The sequence below is a fragment of the Topomyia yanbarensis genome, chromosome 1 (assembly GCF_030247195.1).
Source record: "Topomyia yanbarensis strain Yona2022 chromosome 1, ASM3024719v1, whole genome shotgun sequence".
Lineage (NCBI taxonomy): Eukaryota > Metazoa > Arthropoda > Insecta > Diptera > Culicidae > Topomyia > Topomyia yanbarensis.
The window spans coordinates 24,130,852-24,157,742 of record NC_080670.1 but is presented as its reverse complement, the minus strand read 5'-3'; the positions used below and the strand labels follow the sequence as shown (position 1 = coordinate 24,157,742).

The following is a 26,891-nucleotide window of genomic DNA, read 5'->3' as shown; positions in this document are numbered from 1 at the left end:
TCATCGATCTGGACTAGCAGAAGTTGCACAGGGAATCAATAGAAAATTATGGTTGGGAGTAGCGAAACATCTTTCAATGTGTAACTCCTGATAATCCTAAAGTGTTTATTGACCAATACCGGCGCCGGCCAGGCTTTACTTTCCTTCCGAAGGAAGACGTGACCACAGATTTTTTAACTTCAGACAAATCTCAAAGATCTCGGCTGGGATTGAACCCAGACCAACTGGGATGGGTGGTGGTCAAGTTTACCACTCAACCACCGGCGCCGTCGAAGTAGAACACTTTTCTTTTTTCTCTTCAAACATCTGTGATTACATATGATGATTACACAATTTCCACTCCAAGTAAATTTTGACAGTTGGCTTATACGCCCTGATCATATGTTTGTCGAGAACTGATTATAAAAGAATTGTAAAAGCAGCGTAACACGTACTCGATGAATTAATAGATACTGCAACTGTTTTAAACCCAACTTTTGCATAATTTACGTACAGGGCCAATCTGATTTTACAATGGTCAATAATGCTAAATAAAACGTAAATATTGAGAAAATTACAAAAGAAGGTTTGGTCAGATTCATTAGATTCCTATTTAAAAAATTGATGCTATTTTATTTCGTTTGATTGCGCATGTTGTTTCTCCTTGTATACCTAACGCAAAAAAATACTTTTCGATTCTGATATTGCACCAAAAATTAGAATTGGCGTGTATGTAAATTATGGAAGAGTTGGGTTTATAACAGTTGTAGCTTCGATTGATTCATCGATTAGGTGCTGCGCTGCTGTTATAAGCCTTTTACAATCAGTTATAATACAATAATCCTTTTAAAATGAGTGCACGTCTAGTTTTTTTACCGGGCTTACAGGACTGCAGCTTGGAGCTTAGGGGATCTCGGTCCGTCCCGCGAGACAAAATTTGCAAAATCGGACGAATTAGCAACTGTCTGTCAAGTAAACACCGGTCCTCGGGAGGACTAAATTTTGCGCCTGTTTGTCTCGAAGTGTGTAACGTCAAGTCCCCTACTTTGTCTAATTCAATGTATCAAGCTCCTAACAACGCGTGTTAAATCGTCAAGAGTTGTAATTAAAACTTCACATTGAAAAATTGTTGTTGGTTTTATTAACCCCGCTCCACTAGTACGTCTCAAATTTTTAGTGTTTCTCTCGGTAATTCATGGCTTTTCCCCAACATCATTTATGAACGGCCCTTGGTAATATCTTTAGAGCAGACAACCCAATGAAAAATAGGATTGACAGGATTTTTGTGCGTTTTTAGCACGTTTACGTCACATCTTTATGTTTGTTATACATACTAAGAATATCAAATCATTGGATGTGATGGCCGGAAAATTAGAGAAGCAACCCCAATGACCTTCCCACCAGAGTGTACTGCTAGTTATGCGAAAATTAGTTAGACCCTTTCATAATCAGTTAGGTCATAAAAATCAATTAGGCCCTTTTATAAATTGTTGTAAAATCGTTATCAAATTTCTTCATAATCAATTGTTGCATTATGTACATCTAACACGTACATAACGCAACAATTAATTATGAAGTAATTTGATTTAATTTTTTAATGGAAAACATGTACATTCGATGTTTAAATTTTACAGTTAGGCCCTTTTCAAATATTTGGCTAGATATAACTTATTTATTCTAGCTTTTAGTGTAATGTAAGATTTGAAAAATATTTAAAAAAATATTGGTCCAAATAGAAACAAATTGTTTCAAACAATATGCGCAATCGAACGAAATAAAATAGAGAAGACCGGAGCTGATTGGCCGCGTTTTGCTTTTGGAATTTTTGTACTGCACTGTACTGTAAAATAAGTGAAACCTCGCTCACCACTATCAATTTTTAGTTATAGATTATAATAAATATGAAGTAAATTTCTTTTGCAATTTTCGCAATATTTTCGTTTGGCAGTTAGGTCCTTTTCAAATGTTTGGCTAGAAATATTCTTTGGTGTTCGATAATGAGCCGCTTATGACAACAGTAAAGTTCCACGCGATGGCGCGCTCAAAGGACGTTTTTAGGTTATCCAATTCATAAAAAAATTACGGGCTGCCCAACAGCTAAATACAAAAGGATAGGCTGTATGGTTTCTGGAGTTGGAGGCCAGAAAGGAAAATCAGGATAACAGAACCACCATTGAAGAATTTTAAAGGACGCAAAATAATGCGGGTTTTGCGGTTTGACTGAACAATGAGTCAGTTTATTAGTAGAAAGCAGCCGAAAACTCACACGAATTTACACCCCATGACCAAACCCATTGTGTGTTTCCCTCGCCCCCTTGCTTCTGATAAACACATACGGTTACAAGCTCCAAAACTTTAAAAGATTTGGTTGTATAAAGTACTATCCACACGATACATCAACTTCCACCAACATAACAAAACGTCAACTTTAGGTCGCCGTTCCGCCAGGACAAGTTGAATACATTTTTATGGGCCAATTCACACCTTCCGTACGTCAAAACGTTTCTTGCCGTTGATGGTTTTTGTGAACGTCTCCACAGGAACAGTGTCTAATTTTGGTGTTCTGTTAATGTACTGTACTGGCGACGGATCGTATAAATGGTTCTTAAGCCTCAGTATGTTCAGCTTGATGCTGCTTTCTGCTTACCCGTCTATAAACCGCCTTCCATTCATTATTTACTTGCCGTACAATCAAAGAACTTATTGCGCAGTAGCGTGCTTCGGTACCAGAAACAAAAAATGAAATTTACCTCAGCAGGAATAGTCACAGCACCTTCGACCTCGGCCTTCTTATCCTCTTCCGCTTGTTCGCGCAGCGCAGCGACGACCGTTTTGGTCGCATCGTCGGTCCAGTGCGTCTTAAGGTATTCTTCCACATTTTTCAGCACGTAGGGATACAGTACGTCCTGCAAAGAGAGAAAAAAATAAAAATTGTTTAGAACGCTTGTAGGGAATATAATTTATCTGATATCTAGATTAAAAAAAGAATCTAATGTATGGTAATGTGCATATTTTTTGCTATATTGGGCCTCACTATGCTGGACTCTGATCCATGGAATGCCCTTAAATTACTATTAATATCTCTGCTTATTTCCAAGGACCATAACAACAAGTGACCTGAAAAGGTTTAAATTTTTACGACAAAACGTAAACAAAACTCAAATCGGCTGTCCTGCTATTTATATTACCATTTGGGTCAACGCGTTGAAGAAGAATGGCAGACGCTGTTCTAACCACGGCTTCAAATTTGCTAGGGTAATAATAAGAATAGTGCGAAAATAAGCCTTATTACCCTAGCAAACTATAATCTTCAAATATGAAATATAGAAGCAGGCAGACATAATTACACAACAATGATTGGGACTGGCTTGTGATTGTGGGCAGTGCAGCGTTAATATAACAAAATTATACTACCCCATGTTGTACTGGAATCGAAGCAGATGTGTTGAACGAACAGAAATAGTAGACTGACAGGTTCAAATTGGTAGTGTCAAAAAAGTAAAGGATGGAAATGAGCTGAAAATCCTACATAAACATGAACGCTGTGTGCAACTGTATGTTTCGCATATTTTTACGTATGTTGCTTTTGCACGTATGGGTTGATATGGACGTGGATACTGAAACATGTATATGACTAACAAAACCTGGCAGCCGGCCGGCCGGCGCTCGGTGTCAAGATGTCAACAAACGGAACAAGTTCAATACACTGATGACAACTGAACCCATTTACTAGCGTAGCAGTTGGATTACAGTTAGGTTATTGCGTTAGTATGTTGTGGTGGTATAATCGAGAACGTAGAATTAAGAATAGTTTTTAGCGGGCTGATAGAACGGCGACAGGGTATTGCTACATGTATCTCGGTGGAATGTTGTGTCCCATAGTTTATCAAATTCTTATAAACGTTCTTCTACCATCGTCATCACAACTACAGGGTCCGACAATTAACCTACCACAAATTTCCTTTCGCTATTACAACGTCATACATAAAAGAAGATTGGACTTATTACTGTCGGTTTTATTTACTCTGATTAGCAGTGGTAGTCTAGTTTGCATTTTGTTTTTAGTTTTTCGCACACTTTGTGAGGAAATTTATTTTCATCTGAATGTGGCAGACATGAAGCGAATTGGATGATGACCACCATTCGGGGAGTTACTATCTTTCAACAGTGAAAAGCTTCGTTGGCGAAGCAAACGTTCCAGTGAATAGATGTGGAGTTGACCCAATCATTCCAACGTATCTAACTCTTCTAGAAGAATCTTAGCGCCGGAAACAGCTTGGGCTACTCTTTTTCTCGTTTCAAGCGTTTGTAAACCTAATAATCTACAGCGGCCTTCGTATGGCGGAAGATCAATAGGGTCTTGCCACGTAAGGCGTCTTAGTGCATAACGAACAAATTTTCTTTGAATTACTTTCATTCTTGCTAACCGTGTTGCTTGATACGGATATCATATTACGGAGGTAGATTCCAAATTTTAATAAACTGAAGCTGTTAAAATTTGTTTCTTTAGACCCTAGACATAGCTTCACAACCCTTTCTGATTATTCTATGAGAATGAACCATGGCGGTCGAAAACCATAGGTTCAGCCACCAATCCGTATCTTCGGTTATTGGGAATATACTAATATAAGAAATTACGTGTAAATGTTCCTTACCCTTTTACGGTCCCAATATATCTCGCCTACTTTTTGAAATGGACCTATGTGCAGAAGAGAGCCTCTCTTTGTTTACTTTCTCTTTTGATTATCACGGCTTTACCATTAATCTTTCCAATAATGTTCCAGTACATATTGGTAGATTATGATTTCGACTAGCATATTATGCAAAGAGTTAAGCAGCAAAGGCAAATGCGACCGTGTTATTAGCGGAAGAGAAAGTAAACAAAGAGAGGTTCTCATTTGCACATAGGACCTTTTCAATAATTTTGCTTGATATCATTCATTGTAATCCTACTCAAATCAAACAAATCGTATTTCGGTATACCCACTACTTCATCGATGTGATGTAATATTCGTTACGAAATATTTTTCATGATTTCTGTAGAACAGAGAATCTTATGTCAGGTCATTAATGCCCTTTCAGCACCAGGACTAAAATCGCATCCATAGATACAGTGATATGTATGACTTGATTTTGCCATCCTTGTGTGCATTTTGGTCAGCAAATATTAGTCCATGTACGAAATTGGAGCAAATTTTTATTCTTTATTTTTAAAAAGCCCAACCTATTAAAATATTCCTTCTGTATACTAAGGTGTGCCTTCATAATAGAGGTGTGCGCCACGCCGCCGCCGCCACGCCGCACAGTGGCGGCTCTTCAAACAAAAGTCGGACAAAACCTCAAATGTTACCTAATTTGGCTGAAAATCACAATTTAAGCTAATTTTGAGGTGCTGAGCCCATTTTTGATGTCAAAAGTCGTAAAATATTAAATGCATTTTTCCATACAGTGTCATTGAACCTTTCTTATAACTATGATCCCGTTTTCATGATAGATTTTCCGTTACTGTTCACCAATGTCAACAATATCATAAAAAATGAAGAACACTACTTAAAAACCATTGTTGAACGTGTTGGTTTACTGTAGATTGTCTAACTATTTTACACAAAACACCATGCGTCTCCATATCAGCAACAAAGCTTCAAAATCTGCTTAAAACTTTTTGCGCACCTAGGCGCAGAACGAGACCATGATATTCGAAAAGTAGAGGTAATTTCGCATAGAATGTATACTATGTGACCGTTCCGAACTGATTCCGAAATTTGTACAGAATACATTAGTGAACAAAGTATTTTTGATCTGACCACCATAAACATATTTAAACTAAAAAGTCATAGTTCCAAGCAAATTTACCAAATGAATTTTACTCACTAACCAAGTTCTTTTGTTCCTCTACACAATGAAACTAGTTGTGCTAAAATCGGACCAAAATTAACAACCGCTTTACAACATCTCGGGACAAGTGGAAATCAAAAATATTAGAACAACGATTGAATTAAGATTTCTGACAGCTCATTTACAACCACTGATGCAAAGTCCAACCAAATTGTTTGCCTTACGAAATTACCTAAACTCAACCAATTTTTGCAGTGCAATTTTTTTTGTTTTCCTCACGAAATAATTCGGCAACGTTTCTTTTTAAACGGGAGTAGAAAGGTCAATAGCCAAAAACATAATAGCAAAGGGCTCATTATACCCGTATTTGGTTTTGGCATAAGGTATTCTTAAAAAAAAGATGAAATCGAAGACTACGAGGTTGAATATTGAAGTCCACATATTTTAGAATATTTGAGCAATCAATTCGTGATTGGGTAGATCAGCAACGAAAACAGCTTTAGAGACATCTCGTCGAACGGACAGCAGATTGAGATTAATAAGTTGCCAGCGGTCCTGGTAACTCGGGAGGTTTAGTGGATCTCTCCAAGCCGATGAAAAGCGAAACGAACAAATTTGCATTGAATAGCTTCGATGCGCTGGATATCGATTTGGTAATATGGTGCCCAAACAACAGCGCCATATTCAAGCGTCGAACGAACCAGAGCACAGTAAAGTGCCTTCAAGCAGTACTGCCCATAATCGTTCAGTCCCATGTAGCTAGGGAATGCCATAGAACATGGGACTGACTTGCGATTATGGGCAGAGTATATATCATCGAAGTTCTTCGAAACACGAAAAATAAACCCCAGTAACTTAGAGGCCTTGGAAATTGTATATTCTATGTGATCCTTGCAATTCAGTTTAAAGTCTAGTAGAATCCCCAAATCTTTTACGGATGATTCTCGCTAGAGAATGGTTTGCGAAATCTCGTAGTCATATTTAATTATCGTGCGCTTGCAAGAGAAGGAGATAACGGAACATTTTGAAGGATTCAATACCATCCTATTGACGTTGCACCAATTTTGAAAAAAATATCCAGCTGTGTCTGTGACCTGTGCAAAAAACCGGTGTCTTCAGGATCCCTGATTAGACGAAATAATTTGAAGTCATCGGCGAATGACAAATTAAAGCATTCCAATGTAAAGCATAAATCATTTAGATAGAGCAAAAATATGAAGGGTCCAAGATGACTTCCCTGAGGGACTCCAGAGGTCACTTCGAAATGGCATGGTTATGCAGTCTCCAATGTTCAGTCATGTCACGACCAGTCAGATATGACTGGACCCAAACCAGAAGAGAACCATTGAACTCAAGTTTATCGATCTTGGCAATGGCTATCTGATTTATTTTATCGCAAGCAACGGAGAAATCGGCATATTTTTTACTTTGTTTACTTTAAAAATCAGAAAAGATTTTTTTTCTTTCTTTTGCGCAGCTAAGGCCGAGGGTGGTGGCTAGCGGGATTCATACATCCTTGACCTGATGGACGAAGCTATGGTGCCTTGAACACAGGCAACGCAGACCGAAGTCATCATTGAAATGATAAGTTCTGCGTTTGAGATGCACTTCCCCCTGTTGCCGGACGAATACAGTGAAGACCCGATTTTAACAGCCCCCGATTTTATCAGCTTTTCAACCCGATTTTATCAGCTTCATATGAAAACTGATAGTTGGTAGTTTGATGGGCTCTAGCAGACAAACTAAGTTGAATTCAAGTAAATCCTTTCTTGGGCATCTTTTCTTAGAGATCCGAAATATGCAAAAAAAAATTTTCAAATTTTGCACTGTCAGACCCCCTTAAGGGAAGTTTAAGCTAAATAATCAGGAAAGGTTATGCGGCTATATCTAGGGTCTAAAGAAGAATATTTTAAGAGCATCGGTTTCCTAAAAAGGACAATATATGTCCCGATTTTATCAATGTTCCGGTTTCATCAGCCTAAAATTCACTAAGGGGCTAATAAAAACGGGTCTTCACTGTACCTGTAATTATTGCTTGTGACTGTATGTATGAATCTAATTGCGAGTCCTGTGGTGGCATGTGCGTGGAAGGTGTGAGTTTTTGCGGTCGAGTTTGGGTTGGCATGGGTACTAACTAATTGCGTAATAGTGTGATCGCGAAGAGCTCGAGCGTTTGAATGCTAGCGTGTATTTAGCTTTGCGTGCATAAATTCGATTTTATAATCGTGTGCCCATTCGCATATTCGCGTGTATTCTTGATCGATCGCGCGCGGACCCTAAATCTGATAATTCATTTTAGTGTATGGTAGAGGAACGTGTTTGCTACGGAATTTGAGCGTCATTTTTATTGGTCCAACTGAAGGCATGGGTCTAGGCTGATCGAGAGTAGAGACTTCTGGACGCAACCGATTCATGATCGCGCGAGCGGTGGGTTAATGCTTGGGACCGCGTTTATAGGTGCTGAAACGTTCACTTAATTACCGGGGTGTTTTAATGTTGACAAAATTGCGGGCGTATGTGTGGATGATTGAAATTGTATATTCCATTTGTGACCAGGTTTGTGTTATCGCGAAAGCTAGGGGCGTTTGTGCGTTTTGGATGAGATTGCGAGTGTATATGAGAGATCTTCAATTGATTGTGTTAGTATGAATCTAATTTAAGTTATAGTAATTTTTTTGGGGTCACTAGCCGTGTAGTTTGCAGCTACTTCATTTATTAGGACAACTGTCAATTGTTAGCTCAATTTTTTATTTTTATTTTTTTAAAATCAGAAAAGAATAATTGAGGTTTAAAAACAATATGTGTGTACTCGTAAGGATACCTGCTATCAAAGCATATGAAAAACTGAGACAATTTTTCCAAATTGAAGACCCCTATTCAAAATGTGCGCAATTGCTTGTAATTGTGGAAAGATACAGTTACTGAGAAAACTATGCCCGTTGGTCCTTTCTTACTTCAACCAAAATTACCAAAACACTAACCCAGCTAGCATGCGATGGGCTAAAATAGCAGATACACTGCCATTGTATTTATAGCTGATAAGTGGCTTGATGGAAAACACAATTATTAGGACGTGTAACTACTTGACAATGATGAAACCAGAGATGGGTTCTAAATGGAACGAAACGAATTTCCATCGCAGTGGATCCGAATACGTTAAATGCTTATAAACATGCATTCGAGTGAAAGGAAAGTTTAAAAATAAGCTTCGAAATGGAATTCTCAATTGCCTCGCGCACCATTTGACAATGTTCGTTATCCAGTAGTTAAGGGAGAGGGAAGGTTTTCACGGTGAAATCGTTTCTTGTTATCTATTTTGGCGGCACGAAGTGTTAGTATATGACTGCTGAATAGATTCAATTTCCATACAATAATGTAACATTTTTCATTTTTTGAAATGTTGAAAATGAGCAGTTCTCCTTCACATCGTTCCCCAGGGAATTACGACAGCTTTTTATCAAATTACAGTAATTATTATCATTATTACAATAGCATGTTAGCAGATTTTTGAATAAAAATGAATTTTAGACTTCAAAGTATTACGAAACATTTAAAAATCGAAAAACTGTTTCATCGTTACCAGCGAAATTGTGTGGGCAAATACAATACAAAATTTCAAAAAAAAATTGCTGAATAAGTATTTTTTTAATGAGGAAAGTTATTATGTTAGCATAATTAGATGCGGTATCAAGTTTCGTATAACTTGATAGAAGACACATAAACACAAAAAATCACTGAAAGCCAGCGAATACGTTTAAGATTTTTTTCTTTTTAGAATTACAATGTGAAAAAAATGGAAATAAAGACGCTACATTTTTTCGCTTTGTGGGCTGCTAGGAGTGATAATTGTTGCTTGCGAGCGTAAACGATTTATGATCGCGTGGGAACGGACGTTTGCATGTTCCCACTTGAGAGCGTTTTTATAAATTGTAGATTGATTCAATTACCGGGAAGGGAGGACGGATAGATAATTAGACTGTCATACGTGAAGAAAGTTTGAATTAAAATCAACTGATTTGTACTAGTTCAAATGATCGCAAAATATTAGAACTTCTCATTGTTCGTCTCTTAGCGAAAATAGGAATGTATGCAAATCAAAAAAAAAAATTAACGACAATAACAATAGAGTTGCTCCAGTACACGCTTCTAGTTACTATTTTTTTACTCCGGTTTGCTACCAAAAGAAGAAAAAAGAGAAAAGAATGGGGATTTTCTCCCTAGTACTGAAATAAATCTAATTCTACTCGATATTTTATCAGATCATTTTGCCCCAACATTCATTCCAGCTCGGCACTAGAAATATTACGCGTCAGTTCGGTTTGGATCACCGTGAACGACAAACGGCGTTGACGTTTATTATTGCTTCGTTCGAATTTGGCTATTTTTTTAGCAACACCTCGAAGGAACGGTATCTTATCTCGCGGTTACAGTAACAAAAAAAAACTCAAATTATACACACACTAACAATGAGATACGTATTTCAACGCGTGGCTTGAATTCGTTTCAACTAAATTGAATCTCTCTACACAGGAAAGAGCATTCGTTTTTGTATACTACATTTCGGAACAGTCCCAAATAACTATAGTAACGGTTCCCTCATTCATGTTAGCCCTTTATTTATCCCACCCATTTCAACTCATTAGTGTAGCGTCAGATCTTTCTGTTCAATGCATTGATTCAAGTGGTATGATGAAAAGAACAGAAACTCGACTGGAATTTTCGCTTTGCTCAATTTCGACGATAAAGCTACAGTATAAATAGTAGGGCCAAATCACTTGATGTCAATCAAATATAACACATCATAAATTCAAAACGTATTTTACGTTGCATACATCCCTCGCATGGTAGCAAATCACGCTCTACATCCAACGAGTCATGTTTGCTGGGTGGATTTTCTACGAGGCGCAGTGAAGCTGAAGCTAAAAATGGAAACTAAATGCATGTATTCACACTAGATGCAAATTCGTTAGGCTTTCGAGAAGTGATCTGTTTCTTGTATTGTTTACCTTTTTAAACCTGACGCATTGATTGCAGGTCGAAATGAAATAATGTGATGCCCTGATTCTTCGGATGAATAAGGCATCGTATACCCTATCGTATTGTAACCTTGAAAAAGGAGTTTGCTCTGTTTCTGATGTTTTCCATGCGCTGCCGATTTCCGAGAATGTGCTAAGGGAGAAGAGAGAACCGCAAACGTCGGGAGCGAAAAAGCCATAAATTATTTATACGGAACACAAGCGCGAATCTTGCAGACGAGGTAAACTACGCCTTAACCAGTGCCAATGTTGGCTTCACTCTGGAGCGTTATCCCACTTTTTGGCGGATGAAGAGAGGATTATGGGGCACTATCGTCACCACATTTAGATTTAGGTAGTTCAACTGTTTAATATTTTTGTGACAAATGGGTGGATTAGTTAACACTTCAAAAAGCAAGGGGGTTCAGAGGTCCGGCGGTGCAATTCTCACGTTTTAATGAACTTGAGTTATTAGAAATATAAAGGATCGAGCATTTTTGGGCTATCAATTCTCTCACTGATGAAAGGACAAAAAGTCGTTTTAATTTTCCTGGGTCTTTGGAGCGATGCTTCTTACGGTCACGATTTTAGCTTGCCTTTTTGAGGGATAATATTGCAATCATTGTAATATTTTTTACGGGGCTACAGCGTGATGCTCGACCCATCCCGCGATATTTTGCCCGAAACGCAAAGACGTTTTCGACGGAATTTCAGAATGTAGTGTACTCAACGCACCAAGCGAGTTATGGAAAGTTAAAATTAGTACCCTTAGTTCGTAGACTTGACCTCATAACCATTTCTGTGAAACTCTTCTATAGAATGCTGTCCTGCGCTTAAATTCAAAAAATGATGAAGCAAACAAATAATAAACATAGGATCAATGATACAATGAATTTGGCTTACAATTTATCAGTTAGGTACCGCTGTGAATAATTTGTAGTCACAGGCCTGTATCAATTGTACAAATCTATGCTCACAGTCACGTCACCAAGTAACTAGAACGAAATTTTGTTCTAGTCACTAGGTGATGTGACTGTGAGAATAGTAACTCAGATTTTTTTTTTTATAATTTTGGGGAAAAATTCAATGTTTTTTGCTGTAAAATGTTTTTCTCGGGGTAGGTTTGGGTTTTTATTTCCGATTTTTACATTCTAACATTTAAAATGGGTTCTACAAAGCATGTTCTCTCCTTTTTTCGCTAGTTGTCATACTGGAGCTGTAAAGCTAGGATACCTCGGAAGGGCTCCCCGTCAGAATCACACCAAACAATTGCAGACGAAACGTACAATGTCACCCACTGAAACTCTGCTTAAGGTTAATTGCAGCGGGCCGCGATTCTTTATGTGATATTCGTTGTACGGTTCAGACATGTGCGGGCGGCATAGAGACATCACGATCACGCGTATCATCGTGAAGGGCTCGAGCGCTTGCACGTTAACGTATTCGATCGCGCGAGCTAACGTGTACGCAACTTCGCTTGCATAAATTCCATTTTACAACCGTGCTTTTCGCATATTCACGTGTGTTTTTGGAAGATCGCGCGCACTGTGAATTTGAGTGTCTAATTTTCGGTGCATGGTTCAGACGCCAGAAGAAAGTGAGGTCTTCCCTATCACTAGAACGAGGATAGACTTCCGGACGTGACCGATTCAGGATCGCGCGAGCGGTGGGACCGCATTAGTGAATTTATAGGTGCTACAACACGTTTACTTAATTACATGGTGCTACAAAATAAAAATATAAATATACTTTTGTAGTGAGCTGTTAAAGGTCACCTTGTGTTTTAAGCGAATTTGATAACCGCTCTCACAGTCACCGTAATATCTTCATAATACGTCACAATTTAGAAATGATATATAACTATTAGCAACAAAACGAGAGTAAGGAATTAAGGACATTTGTTTGTAACATGTCATAGTTACCAGTCACCGTTCTATATCACCATTAACTGTACATGAAGGGATCCATTAACCGTGCATTCAAAATTTTGATCAGCTTTATTTAGAATGTTTCAATAAAACGATGAAATGATTTGTGGTTTTTGGGAAACAAGTTCCGTGCATTTCGTGGAAACTGCACGGTAAATGGAGCACTCACGGCGACTGGCGACTTGACGGCATGGAATTTTGCGACAGCAATATGAAAGTAACTTATTTTGACATTTTTTTTAATAGAAATATGAATATTACTCAACATCTTTATTAGGCAGCGTCTTTGTTTTAACCCTCCGGAAGTCGCGCAAATGGCCCACCAAAACGAGCAGCCGCTGGTGCGCTAAGACGATTTCGCTAGATTTTCACAGCAGCGTGCACTCAGTGCACTAGCGCGACTTCCGGATTTAGAGAGAAGATTTAATACTGCATCCAAAGACCTAGTTATGATCAAAATCGACAATTATTATTTTTTCCCAAATTAGAAACTTGCATTAACTTTAAAGCGGACCGTCTCATATAAATTTAAAAAAAAATTGCCACGATTGCGTGTACATTCTAAAATATGTGCGTAAACTTTAAACTTGAAATTGCAAAAAATGACGAAAGATATAATTATAGAATCCCTTAGTACGAGACAATACCTCACTAACCCCTTAAGAGTTCGTGCGAGCAAGTTTATAATTTGGAAAAATACTAATACATCTACCATTTCGCAACCGATTTTGATGATGAAAAAATCGTTGAATGCCCTAATTCTTCTGGAAACAAAGACCTCTTCAGGAGAATGTTGAGCAATTTTTAAAATTTTCATGGAAAAAGACTAAATTTTGCGCCTGTTTGTCTCGATGCGTGTAACGTCAAGTCCTCTATTTTGTCTAGTAACTTCGCATTGTTGATTCCGCTTCTGTCTTGTTCCTGGTCTCCTGACCTGGGTCCCCTAGCTCTGAAGCGGATGAATCGACTATTAACTAATTCAGAGAGCGCTGTTAACCGTAATGTCCACGAATACTGATGTCCCTGTATGCGTTCTGCCAGTTATTATTACTGTTCTAGTGCGTATTAATGATTGTTTTGTTTGATAACCATAAATAATTTAAGATTTTATTTGTTACAACTTAGTCACAGAGAACAGGCATCCTGTTTCGAACAAACAAGTTTAAAATACTAGTTTTGTCATTTAAACATATATTTGCTAGACCATTACGACCACGATACTGGCATATCCCATAATTATAACGACCACCTGGATATCAATTCAATAAAACTCACGCACTAATCGGAATGATGACAGGATTACCTTTGTTGGTACAGTAGGATTCCGTTTTTGGCAACAGTATTTTTTCAGTTGCCAAAACTGGAACCGTGCCAAAAATGAACCTTACCTTAAAAGCTTATATTTTCAGTTTGTGACATCATAAATGTTACAAGAACATTAATTATATAAGAATATGTGAAATGGAATGAAATGATAGAAAAAAATCAGCAAATTAAAGTTTATTCGCTATGCCCGCCTCATAAAATATAATATTTATTATACTCCTATGTTTGAAAATGAAGTCAAAAGTGATATCCATTATTATAACAAAATATATACTGAGCATTTTTTAAAGTATTTACTATGAACAAAAACAATGTTGCCAAAAACGGAACTTTCTTGTTGCCAAAAATGGAGCATGCCAAAAACGGAATCTTACTGTAATATCTAAATTACCTTTGAATATGTATTTTACTCAACTTTTACGCTTGAGATGGAAGTCTGCTCTCTGTGTCGAAATTGATGTTGCTTCTCATTTTTTGCACGAACCCAGGGGGAACTTGGCCTTAATCGGACTGCTCTGTCATCGATGTTACGTGATATTCGCTATGGAATTTTGCTTGTTTGGGGTCCATTCATAAACAATGTCTCGCAGAAAACTTTAAATATTATTGTTGGTTTTATTAACCCCGTTCCACGACTCAAACTTTTAGTTTTTCTCTCGATAATTCATGGCTTTTCCCCAACTGTGTCAATACGCGACATCATTTATAAACGGCCCTTGGTAATATCTTTACAACAGACAATCCAATAAAAAAAAGGATTGACAAGATTTTTGTGCGTTTTTAGCACCTTGTGTCACATCTTTGTTTGTTATACATACTAAGAATACCTAACCATGTGATGTGATGGTCGGAAGATTAGAGAAGCAAACCCCCCCCCCCATTTGAAGAAATACAACATTTTTTATGAATTCGATCATGAATCGACCAAAGGGCCGTAGTCGCAATGATATCGAATCGAGAAAAATAGCTTTGAAAATTCGATTCAGAAAATTAAATCGTATTTTAACAGTGTTTGCATACTGCGCCTTCAAATGTATTGAAACACTTTGAAACAATACTAGTTTTCGGAAGCATAACTAAAATGTTTTATATAATAACGTTTTCGTTGATAAAATTGAAAACAGATTATTTCGCCGAGTGTTGTTATGAAATGTTGATTAGGCCATTTTTGAGTCGCCCTCTTGTTTTGACGACTCTCAATTTCGCCCTGCAGTGTCGCCAAAAAACAAAAATCAAATGTGGCTTTCGCCGTGCTCGCTGGAGGGGAAAATTTGTTATTCCCCCTGGGCGTAACAAGCACTTGGTTTTTGTTTAGGGCGAGTCTGTTTACGGACCTTGTAAACAATGATGCTGTCAATTTCGCCTGTATACACTCCTTAGAAATGCAGAGGCGTAACCCGCCTGGCTTTTTGTTTACAGTCGAAAGTCGGATCCGCCGTTTTGTTTTTTATTGATTTTCATGAAGTGTGAAATATTTATAAATGAGTTTTTATATTTTTTATAAAGTATTTTTACTCCTCTTTCAGATATTAATCAAATCTCTGTTTGTGTACATTTGTTAGTTTCGCCCATTTGTCGGATCACGATCGAATTAGTATGTGTTGTATTTGATGAGGTTACCTGAAAAGTATAAAATCATTGTAGCACCGTGTTACCGAAGTTTCCAATGTTGGTGAAATCGCCCGTGTTACCGAAGTTTCCAATGTTGGTGAAATCGCGGGCGTAAGTATGTGTAGATGACTGCAATTGCATGTTCGCGCCGGCGACCAGGCCTGCGTCATCGCGAAGGCAACGAGCGCTAAGATTCCTTTTATTACTATATCCTAAATTAGATTCTTACTAACACTCACTAACACAATTAATTGCATATTCGATCAATTAATTGTGTTAGTAAGAATCTAATTTAGGATATAGTAATAAAAGGAATCATAACATGCCGAATAAATTAAAAAAAATGCAAAGATATTGATTAGAAATGTATAAATTGACCGATACTATTTCGGTATACAGGAGTACATGTCCGCGAAAACGTAATGAATGAGCATTTGCTCGGGTTTCTGTTCAGATCACACCACGTACTGAAGCTGCCCGGTTCACTTCCAAGAAATTCGACTGGGTTCTTGTAGTTTAATATTGACGTCATTAAAATAGAGGAGAAATATTACTGGGGCAAGGTGACTTCCATGGGGGATGTCGGAGATAGCGAGAAATGGTGCAGATAGAAAGTACTTAATGCTGATTTGTAGTTGTCTTCTATCGAGATTACGAAACGTGTTTGTGAACACCGAATTTATCTAGCTTAACTATTTGCGATATGATATGATATGATCGATTTTTCGAAATATATAACTTTTGAGCTTGTTATATGCAGTATTTTCAAAATCATTCCTAACAGGAGCTATGCAAATTCCTCGAACAGTAGGAAAAGCTGGTGAAGGAGGGCTCAATCACCCGACCCAGTCCCATCGAACTACTTAAGCATTAAGTCGTGAAGGCAGAAACATGATACCACTCAATCATAACCAGAACACACGAGCAATATAAATGAGGTGATAATTAAAATCATTAGCTCATCAATTTTATGTGAAGAGTGTGCAAAGTAGTGATCAATGCTGATATTTTAATGAAGCTAAAATATAGATAGACCACATAGAAAACAAATTTTTGCCAGTGCAGAATTTGCCGTTCACAATCATCTAGAGAAATAAAAATGATATAAGATGTATTTCACTACATTCTCAATTTGTTCTAATTCTGTAATATTATTTGGATATCCAATTTTGGGCAATTTTTGCGTTACGTAATTTATGAATGGTCTCTAATAGACAATTAATTGGCAAAATTAATTATTTTACATGTACACTACTGCGCAAGTTTCAGTTTGAGCTTCTACGACCACCCCTAGCTGCTACTCCGTTATCGATCTAGACTAACTGAAGTTGCACAGAGAATCAGTAGATAATTATGCTTGTGAGTAGCGAAACATCTTTAAATGTGCAACTCTTGGTAGGTAACCCAAGTGTTTATTGATCGATACCGGCACCGGCCAAGCCCGAACGTAGATCACGTCAGTCCGGAACTTGCTTTTGCTAGAGGCCGTATATATCTTGAAGGCGCAAATCAATTTTTTCAATTTTTCTGAAAATTGTTTCACATCTCTAATACGTTATTATGAAAATTTTGAGATGGTTTCCGCTATGTTGTTCTAAACAACATTGCGCATATACTCCACAAGTATCACGGGAGAAGGATATTTGTTAGTAAGCATAGAAGTTGTATTCTACTTCTTCATGACCGGCGCCAGAGAGGTGACTCCACTATCTGGACTTAGATATCGATCCATCAACTCATGGACCGTGGACCAATGGCTTTATTTCTCTTCCGATGGAAGACGTGACCACAGATTTTTTCACCTTAGAAAAATCTCAATGACCTCGGCTGGGATTGAACCCAGACCAACTGGAATGAGTGGCGGTCACGTTTACCACTCAACCACCGGCGCCGTCGTACACTACTGCACTGCCCATGATCGCATATTTGTCCCGTTTTCTATGGGATTTCCTATCTTTATGGGGCTGATTTGCGATCATGGGCAGTGCACGAGCTTCACTAGATAATTCAAGTACTATTTGTTTGGGATACACGCCAAAATATGCTTGAGTTCAGTTAAAATGATTATCGCCCACATGGCCTCTGATGAATAACTTTGCTGGAGACACGATCTTCGTAGATTGTAGACAGTCAAAATAAAAAAAAGTTCAAAATACATAACATAATATGTACACTAGTGGCAGCTACAGCGTTTTGAACCGAACAAACCACAATTCACACAGCATTCGCATTCTAAACGAATTCGCTGAGGACGCGAACAACAGTTTGGTCAGGATCCCGAAATAAAACAAATTAAAAATTCACAATTGGTTTTCGTTATCAATTTCGCTGAAGGCACTGCCATTTTAGGTAGTTAGGCACCATTGGTAATTCAAGTGCAAAATCTATTATTTGACTACAGGACTACGTGGGAACAGCGTTCCAGATCAAACATGCCTTTTCTCTGCACAATTTTGCTTTTTTTGGAATCAGGATAACCAGGTAAAACATTACTAATAGTATATACGTGGTGGCACAGCTCCGAATTAAAATGATTGTTATGTGCATGGTCATGACCATTTGAAAACAGTTGCGGAATACACGAACCTTCTAGGTCGGTAACGAGATGAAACGAGTGAAAGTGCGCAACTTTACATGTACACTAGCACCATCATGTTGCGGCAGAATTCTAAACTATAATGTGCACCTGTCAAACCCTTTTGGCTCAAAGAGCAACTTTAGAGAGGAGAGAAAATATTCAGCTAATCAGAATTTCGGAATGCAGCATAACATCCATCAGCCAGTCAAGAAGACAACTAAAAAAATGAGAATGGACCATGCCAGAGTCAGGTGTAGATTACGGACCTACCTACCACATCTATCTGTTGGTAACATTCTAATTTTATAAAAACCAACGGTTTTGATCCAAGCTCGCCAACCACCATAGCACTAAGACCAAACTGTGTGTATTTTTTCTACATATGCAATTCCTAGGAAATCAGATCAGTCCATAGCTGTCTGTTCATAGCAACATTGCATAGACAAATGCAGATAGTTTAGCAACATAAAATTCAAACACCGATAAGTGGACTTTGTACCCACTGCTCCATTACCGCTGGGATGTAATATTAACCCATATAAGCGCACGCCGAGCGATCGATGAAAAAAATGAGCTCAATAAGAGATCATCTACCCTATATTCTTCATGAATGATCTCTGCGAAGAGCTCAACATACGCAGATTAGCAAAATTGCCAAACGCAAAATTAATAACACCGCGAAGGTTTAACGACTCATTGGAGCCACGGAGGAATTTAAACTGGTCGGAATCGTACTGTGGTGGTACTTCAGGAACAAGCGGATATTTCATCTCCCGCCTATGAATGTTGCAAACAAAAAAGAACTAGAAACGTAAAGCAAAGCAAACGGAAAAACAGGTTTGAATCTATTTTTAGAGCGCAAAACGGTGGCTTAACTTTCCCGCGGTCGATAGTTGATTTCGCCGTTCCTTTTCTGCTGATAGACATAAGGTAAGGTCATGCTGCTGGAGGAGTTCATCTAAAGGAGGGCATACATAGATCGTATTTTGTACTAACCACGCATGTCTATTTTTGTGCGGCATAGCTAAAAAAATTGATAATGAAAACTATCTGTAGTAAATTATAGCGCGAATAAATTCAGAATTTAGCGCTCTGTCCAGTTAGGTTTGAATTGTTTGCACAGGTCTTATCATATGCTAACCATGCATGCATTGAAAACCGTACAATAGAAATTCGTATTAGTTAACAACGATGTGAACGCTTTATCATTCTTGCACACGTCCCATTCACCACATGGTTTACTTTTAGATTAAAAAGAACCGAGCTATGAGCGAAACTTCTACCTGGAAATACGTGCATATTTACTCCATATAATACCACTAGAGGGATTAGATTAGGGATTTAAAGAAAGGTCATTACTCATAGTAGAAATGTAAAACCATCAATACCTACTCTGACTAGGGAACATGCTAATCTCAGAACATAAAAATCAATGTCAATAAATGTAGGTCCAGCTTTTTTGGTTGTATATAAATGCCATTTTCTGTTAACGATCGGTGGCGCAGGTAATCGGTCGTGAGAAATCTTAGCAGATTAGCGATGCCAATGTCTAGCTTAATTTCGTTCATCTATATTTTCTTTTTACTTTACTCTAATATTTGGTATGCAACACTTCAAAATAATTTTATATATCCGATGGGACGAGTAGTTTCAAGGTGAGAGATCAAATTTCAATACGGTAGTAGTTTGGAGAGTAAAATGTAGAGATGGACAAAAACTTTACATTTCAACATTCTCAATAACCATTCAAATCAGCGAAGCTCGTTTCATATGTATCTGCAATTTAATGTTGAATTATTAAAAGTGTCTCTAGTTGAGCTAAATGAAAATTATTTTTTCCAAATAGATTGAATTTTTCATCAGATAGCATTCCGACGCGTATGTAACTTTAAAGTTCTATGTGAAATGATTGTTTGGGATTGCTACTGTCACAGCATCTTTAACAATGAACCTAGAAACGAATTTGTCACCTATTCACCTTCATTTCCCCGAGGAATCTAAAATAGATCGAAGCTAAAATTGTCGATAAAAATTTATATATGAATGTCTGATAATAAAATACGACATTTTGACAATCTCCTTGAAAACACCGGTCACAACAATATGATTAACCAAATGATTGCTCGACGAACAGTGGTTTTCGAAACTAATACATCGAGATTATAACATCCTCGTTGGGACAAACACTATCAACGAAACAACATAACCACTCATCAAATATACGCTGTTACCCTCTTCGCAACTACAATTTCCACATCCACTCATTTACCTTCCAACTGCAATGTTGGAACGTTACAATGCTCTGGAGCAAGCAGATTTCGGAGTGGGACACGCTACTAACACAACGGGTGAAGTTATAGGGTAGGTGCTCCAATTGTCATGGAGTACCAATAGTTACAGGATCAGATTATAGCGCTCGTGCAAGTCGTCGTGACACATGTTTCGCTTTATGTCGCTTAAAAAGTTGAAAGTACCGCTAAGGGTTTGATTATTGGTACATAGACCCTAATTGTGATCTTACAGAAGCTAACGATTTTATTTGTATAGTCCAAGCCGGTACGCTTTGATTCGATCCATTTATGGTGGATAATAGTACATATTATCATACAACTAATGGCATTTTCGTTTTTGATAGTGCACTACATAATCGATGCTACACTCATTCAAACTTGAATGTGATTAGTCTCTTTGTTTTGCACTACACCATTGTAGCACCAGGTAAAAACGAAAATGTTAATAGACTTATTGGAGTAACAAAATTTAGCCTATGAAAAAAGAACGAAAGGAACAATTTTCTGACGTGCCCCCGCTAACCGGTAACCCGAAAGGTACAATCATGTGCGTTTGAAGCAGATGCCGCTTGTATAACAGTGTGTGTAAATACTTGGAATACAGAAAAAGAAGCTGTTTGCAGTGTTGCTAGTTCAACTGTTTCTGCGTTGTCTATGCAACGGCATTCAGGAAACTGTATATGTTGTTCAACAAGACGTTTTTATATGTAGTACATCGGTGTAATGCTACCGCAAAAACATTAAATATCATTAATAACAACGAAATCTAGTATTATTACAACAAATAAAATCGAGATTATATATGAAAACAATAAAAGTAAATGTTAAATGCGATTGTTTTGACGCTACGTTCAAATGTTCAGAAGATTTGAGGAAAAGTGCAAGAATACGACGACTTTTTAGAGGATCGAGAGTGCAGCGCAAGGAGTGCTTAGCAAGAAATTTTGCCATTTGTTTCCTTCTAGTCGATAGATCGTAACGTAGCTGAGAATATGGTTTAATAACTTATGCAGGCGGTAGCTAAATGGAACATTCCTGAGTTTCTCGATTTCAGAGCTCGTATTAATTTGTAATTTATTGTTTTAATATTAATATTTTGGTTGATGCTTATCGATAAAGAAGTGATACAAAACTTGAGGTTTTGGAGAAAATCGTAGCTCTACAAAGGGAATCCCAATAATTTCAAGCAAAATTAAGTTTTCATTTTTTTAGTTGTGAGGGCAAATTTTCTGTGTACAAAAACGTATAGTAGATGAGCTCTTATAGCGTTTGAGCAAAACAAAAACCAAGTTTATCGCGCCCTTATCCATCCAACCATATGGAGCTAACTCGTTAAGCTGGCCCTACAAGAGTACAACATTTTACCAATAAACCTAACATTGGCCAATAAATCGATGGTGTAAAGGTCATATAGACAATACAGATTCTATTGAATACAACTGGAATTTAGAATTTCATTAATCCGTCACTATGTTGAACATATAAATCCCACTAGCGGTATTTTTACTGCTCACTAATGTCAATAGTAACCCCTCGTGTAAAGGGACCCTTACGCGGCCCTTACATGCATTCAATATTTTTGTCAATACACAGTATTGACGATATTGTTACAATATTTCAATCCCATTTGAAATCCACACCGTCAATACAACTTTTTTCCATTACACGTACAATACTTTTGTCAATACTCACTAGTATTGTTAAACATATTGAACGTGTAAAGGCCGCTTTACTCGTGCAATAAAAGTGTCATTACTAAGTAATGACATTACTTGAATTGTAATTTATTATTGATCAAAACTTGCTGCCTTGCCAAATATTCGAATATGAACTACCAACTTTCGTAGAATAAACAAATCTGGCAACACAATTTTTACCTCGAAGGTGGTTTCTCCCCGTGTTCTACGACCATGCTTTCCAGGCATAGCAAAGCTCCGAGTAACCGCCGGTTAACAAAATTAAGCTTCCACTGAACATAACATACCCCGTTTAACCTGAATATTCCTGTAATTGTAGCAACATTTCGACCGGGAATGATATGTCCAAGGTCGTGAAATTGCAGATGAAGAAAAAAGCGATCAACCATTTTGTCACACACAGCGACAGTGGGACGTTGGACTCTCGAGTAAAATCTGCAAACGTGTGTGCAAAAGCGGCGGAGTCGGAGCCCCAAACCGATCGATGATACCCCACATCACATCCAGCAAGAGAAATCGTATGGCGAAGAGATGGAGCAAAATGCGAACGCAGTCGTCCATTTTTTTCTGCAACGTATTCTTTTTTCACACCGTCAAACGTGTGTACAAGTCTGAGCTAACGTTACGATTCTTGGCAAAAATATTAACATACTTTTACCGCATTCCCCGGAAGCCGGCGAATGAACGCCAATAAAACGGGACTTTTGCGATGAAGGGAAATAGGGAGAAAAAAGTGCGTGGTCAAATACGCAACGAAATTGAGAAACTGTAAACCGAACAGGTAACCGGAAATGTAGAACTCACCTTTACGAAGCTGACGGAAGATGTAGTACCTTCGATGTCGCAAATGATCGACTTTGCGGCAAGTACTTTCTCATCGAAACTAACGGCTGCCATCTTTTTTTCACCTTTCACAGTTAGCTGCTTTTTAACTCACTGAAACTTTGCAGGCACAAAACCACACCGGTCGAGGCGAAATTTCACTGCTAGGAAATAACTAGCTATTATAGTATTGCAAATTTTTCGAGAGGAAGCTTTGCACCTCTTTTTTGCAAGAAACAAGGCTAACTTTTGTGCACTAACACCACGAGTCAGAGAAAAATTACGAGCGAAACGAAACTTGCGAGGACTAGACGCTAAACCGGCCGATGGCTTTCTACAGACTGAACGCCGCGCAAGCATCAGTTTACCGAAGTTTGCACTTTTGCGAACCGGTTGACGGCACTGGTGCCAAACATTACGGTAATTGAAAAAAGTCGCTGTATAGTTCAGCCGGAAAAGAGCGGTAATTCCGGCTAGTTCCAGTTAGTACTCCGGCTCTAGTGACACAACCGATTCTAATTAGAATCGGTTGTGTCACTGGAGCCGGAATATTCACTGGAACCAAACGGAATTCCGGCTCATTTCCAGCTGAACTTTACTGGGGTTGCGCGCATCCACCCAGTTAAACTCATTCCGGAACCGGTTCGAATTTCTGAATCCTGGTCAGCGTGGCAAGTAGAAAGTTATGTAGGGTTGACATTAGTGCTGGTTGCCATCTGCTGGTGCCAGCATGCTGGCAACCAGCACTCTACCAGCATAATGTAAACGCATGCCATCTGCTGGTGCCAGCTGCTGGCAAGCGTTTACATTATGCTGGTAGAGTGCTGGTTGCCAGCATGCTGGCACCAGCAGATGGCAACCAGCACTAATGTAAACTGGGCATTAGCAAAAGTTGAGCAAAACAAAATTGATGCTGGCAGTTTCTGCGAGCATTTTGCGCGGTTTGTCCGAGAATTCTGGCAACGAATTCGCTCTAATGCAACAACGGTTTCTGACAGAAGCGGTTAAACCAACCGATGCTGCTCACTTTTATCCAGAATCCAGTCAGAAATGTACGGCCAAGATCGCTGCACGCTTCCTGCCACATCTTTATCAGATGTTTTGCTCGATTCGTGCTAAATTCTACCAGGAATGAATTGCCAGGACCTCTGCACAGTTTATGTCCGAGTTATGCCAGGGCTTTGCTCGGTTCCTGTCAAAATTTGCCAGAAAACGCGAGCGAAACCGAGTTCGCCCTAGCTCAACTAACCTGACAGGATACGCGCAGAAATCTGACAGGGCTGCCAAACCAAGACACAGAAATCTAGCAGAGCGGTCTTTGCCAGAAAATTTGCTCACTGGGAACAACCGATTTCGACTAAATCGGTTTCAGAATCGGTTGTTGCATTTGAGTTCCTACCCTCTAAGAACGGTTGGTTTCAAAATCGTCCAATGAAGGACGTTCGTTGGACCAATTTGGACATCGTCCAAATAACCGTTCAACGAACGTCCATCGTTGGACCCGTGTTGAACGATTTTGAAACAATTTTTTGGACTTCTCAGTGGGTACTGAGACGTCCAAAAAATTGTTTCAAAATCGTTCAACACGGGTCCAACGATGGACGTTTGTTGAACGGTTATTTGGATGTTGTCTAAATTGGTCCAACGAACGTCCTTCATTGGACGATTTAGAAACCAACCGTTCTTAGAGGGTTGGAATCCATACTGGCCCTTATTACGGGTATCACTTCACGGTGTAGACGAAGTGAAGTGATCAACACCGTATTCCGGGTGTCACCTTCGTGATAAAATGTGTAGAGTTCATTTGAAGTGACAACTTGAATGAACTCGGTGTTATTATGAATGTCACGTCACGATCACTTTGTCGAAAAAAATGACACTTCGCGTGTATTTTTTCCACCAACATTTTCAAAGGTGAAAACCAGTCACGTAGAGTGGAATATGTCTAAAGTTTGAATTTTTAATGCTTTTTTATTATTATTGTGAATCTTTATAAAGTGCTTCGCAAGAAAAGGCCGAACAAGCGACGATTTTGCTGACTTGTTGATTTTATTGTCAACAATCCCGAACTAGCTAGAGGAAGCTAGTATATAATTTCGACGGAATTGGTACCTTCCCTCTGGTGAACTATTACGGATTCATTGAACAACTTGGGTCCTCGCACCCGTGCCGTTGCAGCCTGGCAATAGGTAAGTTCAACTGTTTTAGTTGTATTGTTTCCTCCTCGCATGTATTTGCAAGGATCGAAGATTCTAATCGATGCATACAAATATCCTCTTTTATTGTTTTTTCTTGTCTTTTTAGTTCTGTCATGTATTATCGGTCGATAAATTGACAAGCGTAAGCATTTACTATCCGCGGTTCATGAAACGCGCTCGACGTGAACATGGCTGTTGGCCTGCCGGGTGAGTTCCATCGAGTCCATAATGCAGCCGTAAGTACAGCGACATGTACCTAGATATGCTGTTCATCAACGGTATCCACATAACAAACTGCGGTAAATTGCGTGTGGATCACCGAGATTTGCGGCAGGTTCCGGGAACCGAAAGTAGATGTTTATGGATGTGCGGAATTTTTACGTTTCGATGCGTGGAGTCAGACCGGTCCGACTCAGTCAGTTTTTCTCCTATTTCGTTGAAAGTCGCAGCAACGCGCGATGGGTATTAGCTAGTGCCATATAATAGCGGAACTAGGGGTTAATAAGATCGTGGGGATAATCCAGAGCCCCTTGATTTCTCAGAAGATAGTTCAGATTGTTCTACTCGTTCTGCTAGAAACTATCTACATTAGTCAGACTCGGTATGGCATAACTCGATCTTTAGATGTATTTGAAAAAGCGAAAATACTGGACTGCGAATTGAAGAATTGTGTTGTTTTGAACATGTCGGTTAACAACAAAAACTTTACATCGTGATGCATCAACAAATTAAACGAATTCGACCATCACAAAATTGTGTCGAATGTAATCGATTATGTTTATTGTGGATTGACCTTAACGCAACGTTCAAGATCTTGGCTTTGAAATCATGGCGGCGCAGCAGATATCTCTCCAGAACGCATTCATGCGACACATGACAATTAAAAAAGTTGGATCATTAGCCACCACCTGGAAATTTTAATCAAACCTGCTTTCCCTCGCTATTTCGTGCTTTAATTAGTAAGGGGCTGGAAGGTGAAGTATATTTTTCAATATTAAAAGCCATAGTATTCAAAAGAGAACAAGGAGTAGATGGAAGAAAGTTTAGAAAAGCGTGGGATATGGTCATATGAGCAAGCTTAGAGTTTCCCATTGACTTGTCTGCTACCGCAGGACCCATTGAATTGTCTGCTACCGCAGGAGATTCGGTTCCGACTACATGAAGTACAAAGTTACTTTACGCTCTAATGCCAAAATATCTTGACTCCTGCGGTGGCAGACAAAAGGTTAAGTCGCCGGGAAACTCTAACCTTGCTCATTTGACCCTATTCCACGCTTTTCTAAACTTTCTTCTTTCAACTCCTTACTCTCCATTAAGTACTATATGCCTTTTAATATGGAAAAATATACTTCACCTTCGAATCCCTTGCTAATTAAGTGCCGTTACAACAGTTAAAAAATTGACTCAAAAGGTTAATAAAAATGAAAAAAAAAAACTTCGAGCTTCTTCATCATAAAATCTACAAGGCAGGTTAATTCTCTCTTGTTCGTCTTTTTCATGCTTAGCTGTGTGAAAATAATAAAAAAAATCCAATTCAGAAATGTTTTTATTTTACGTGACTGAAATTCACCTTTGATGATGGCGAAAAAAATACACCGAAAGTGTAAATTT

At 38.4% G+C, this 26,891-nt stretch overlaps 1 protein-coding gene across 1 annotated transcript in view; it reads right to left on the bottom strand.

Annotated features, from left to right (window-relative positions):
- The window catches only part of LOC131677107 (enolase-phosphatase E1-like), a 31,853-nt gene extending 8,415 nt beyond the window's left edge, over positions 1-23,438 (bottom strand). The window contains exons 1-2 of the mRNA XM_058956702.1: positions 23,065-23,438; positions 2,730-2,885 (exon numbers count right to left, since the gene is read on the bottom strand). Of these exons, the coding sequence (XP_058812685.1) occupies positions 2,730-2,885; positions 23,065-23,157 (249 nt within the window). The 5' untranslated portion in view covers positions 23,158-23,438. The remainder of the gene's footprint in view (positions 1-2,729; positions 2,886-23,064) is intronic.
- Positions 23,439-26,891: the final 3,453 nt, after the last annotated feature.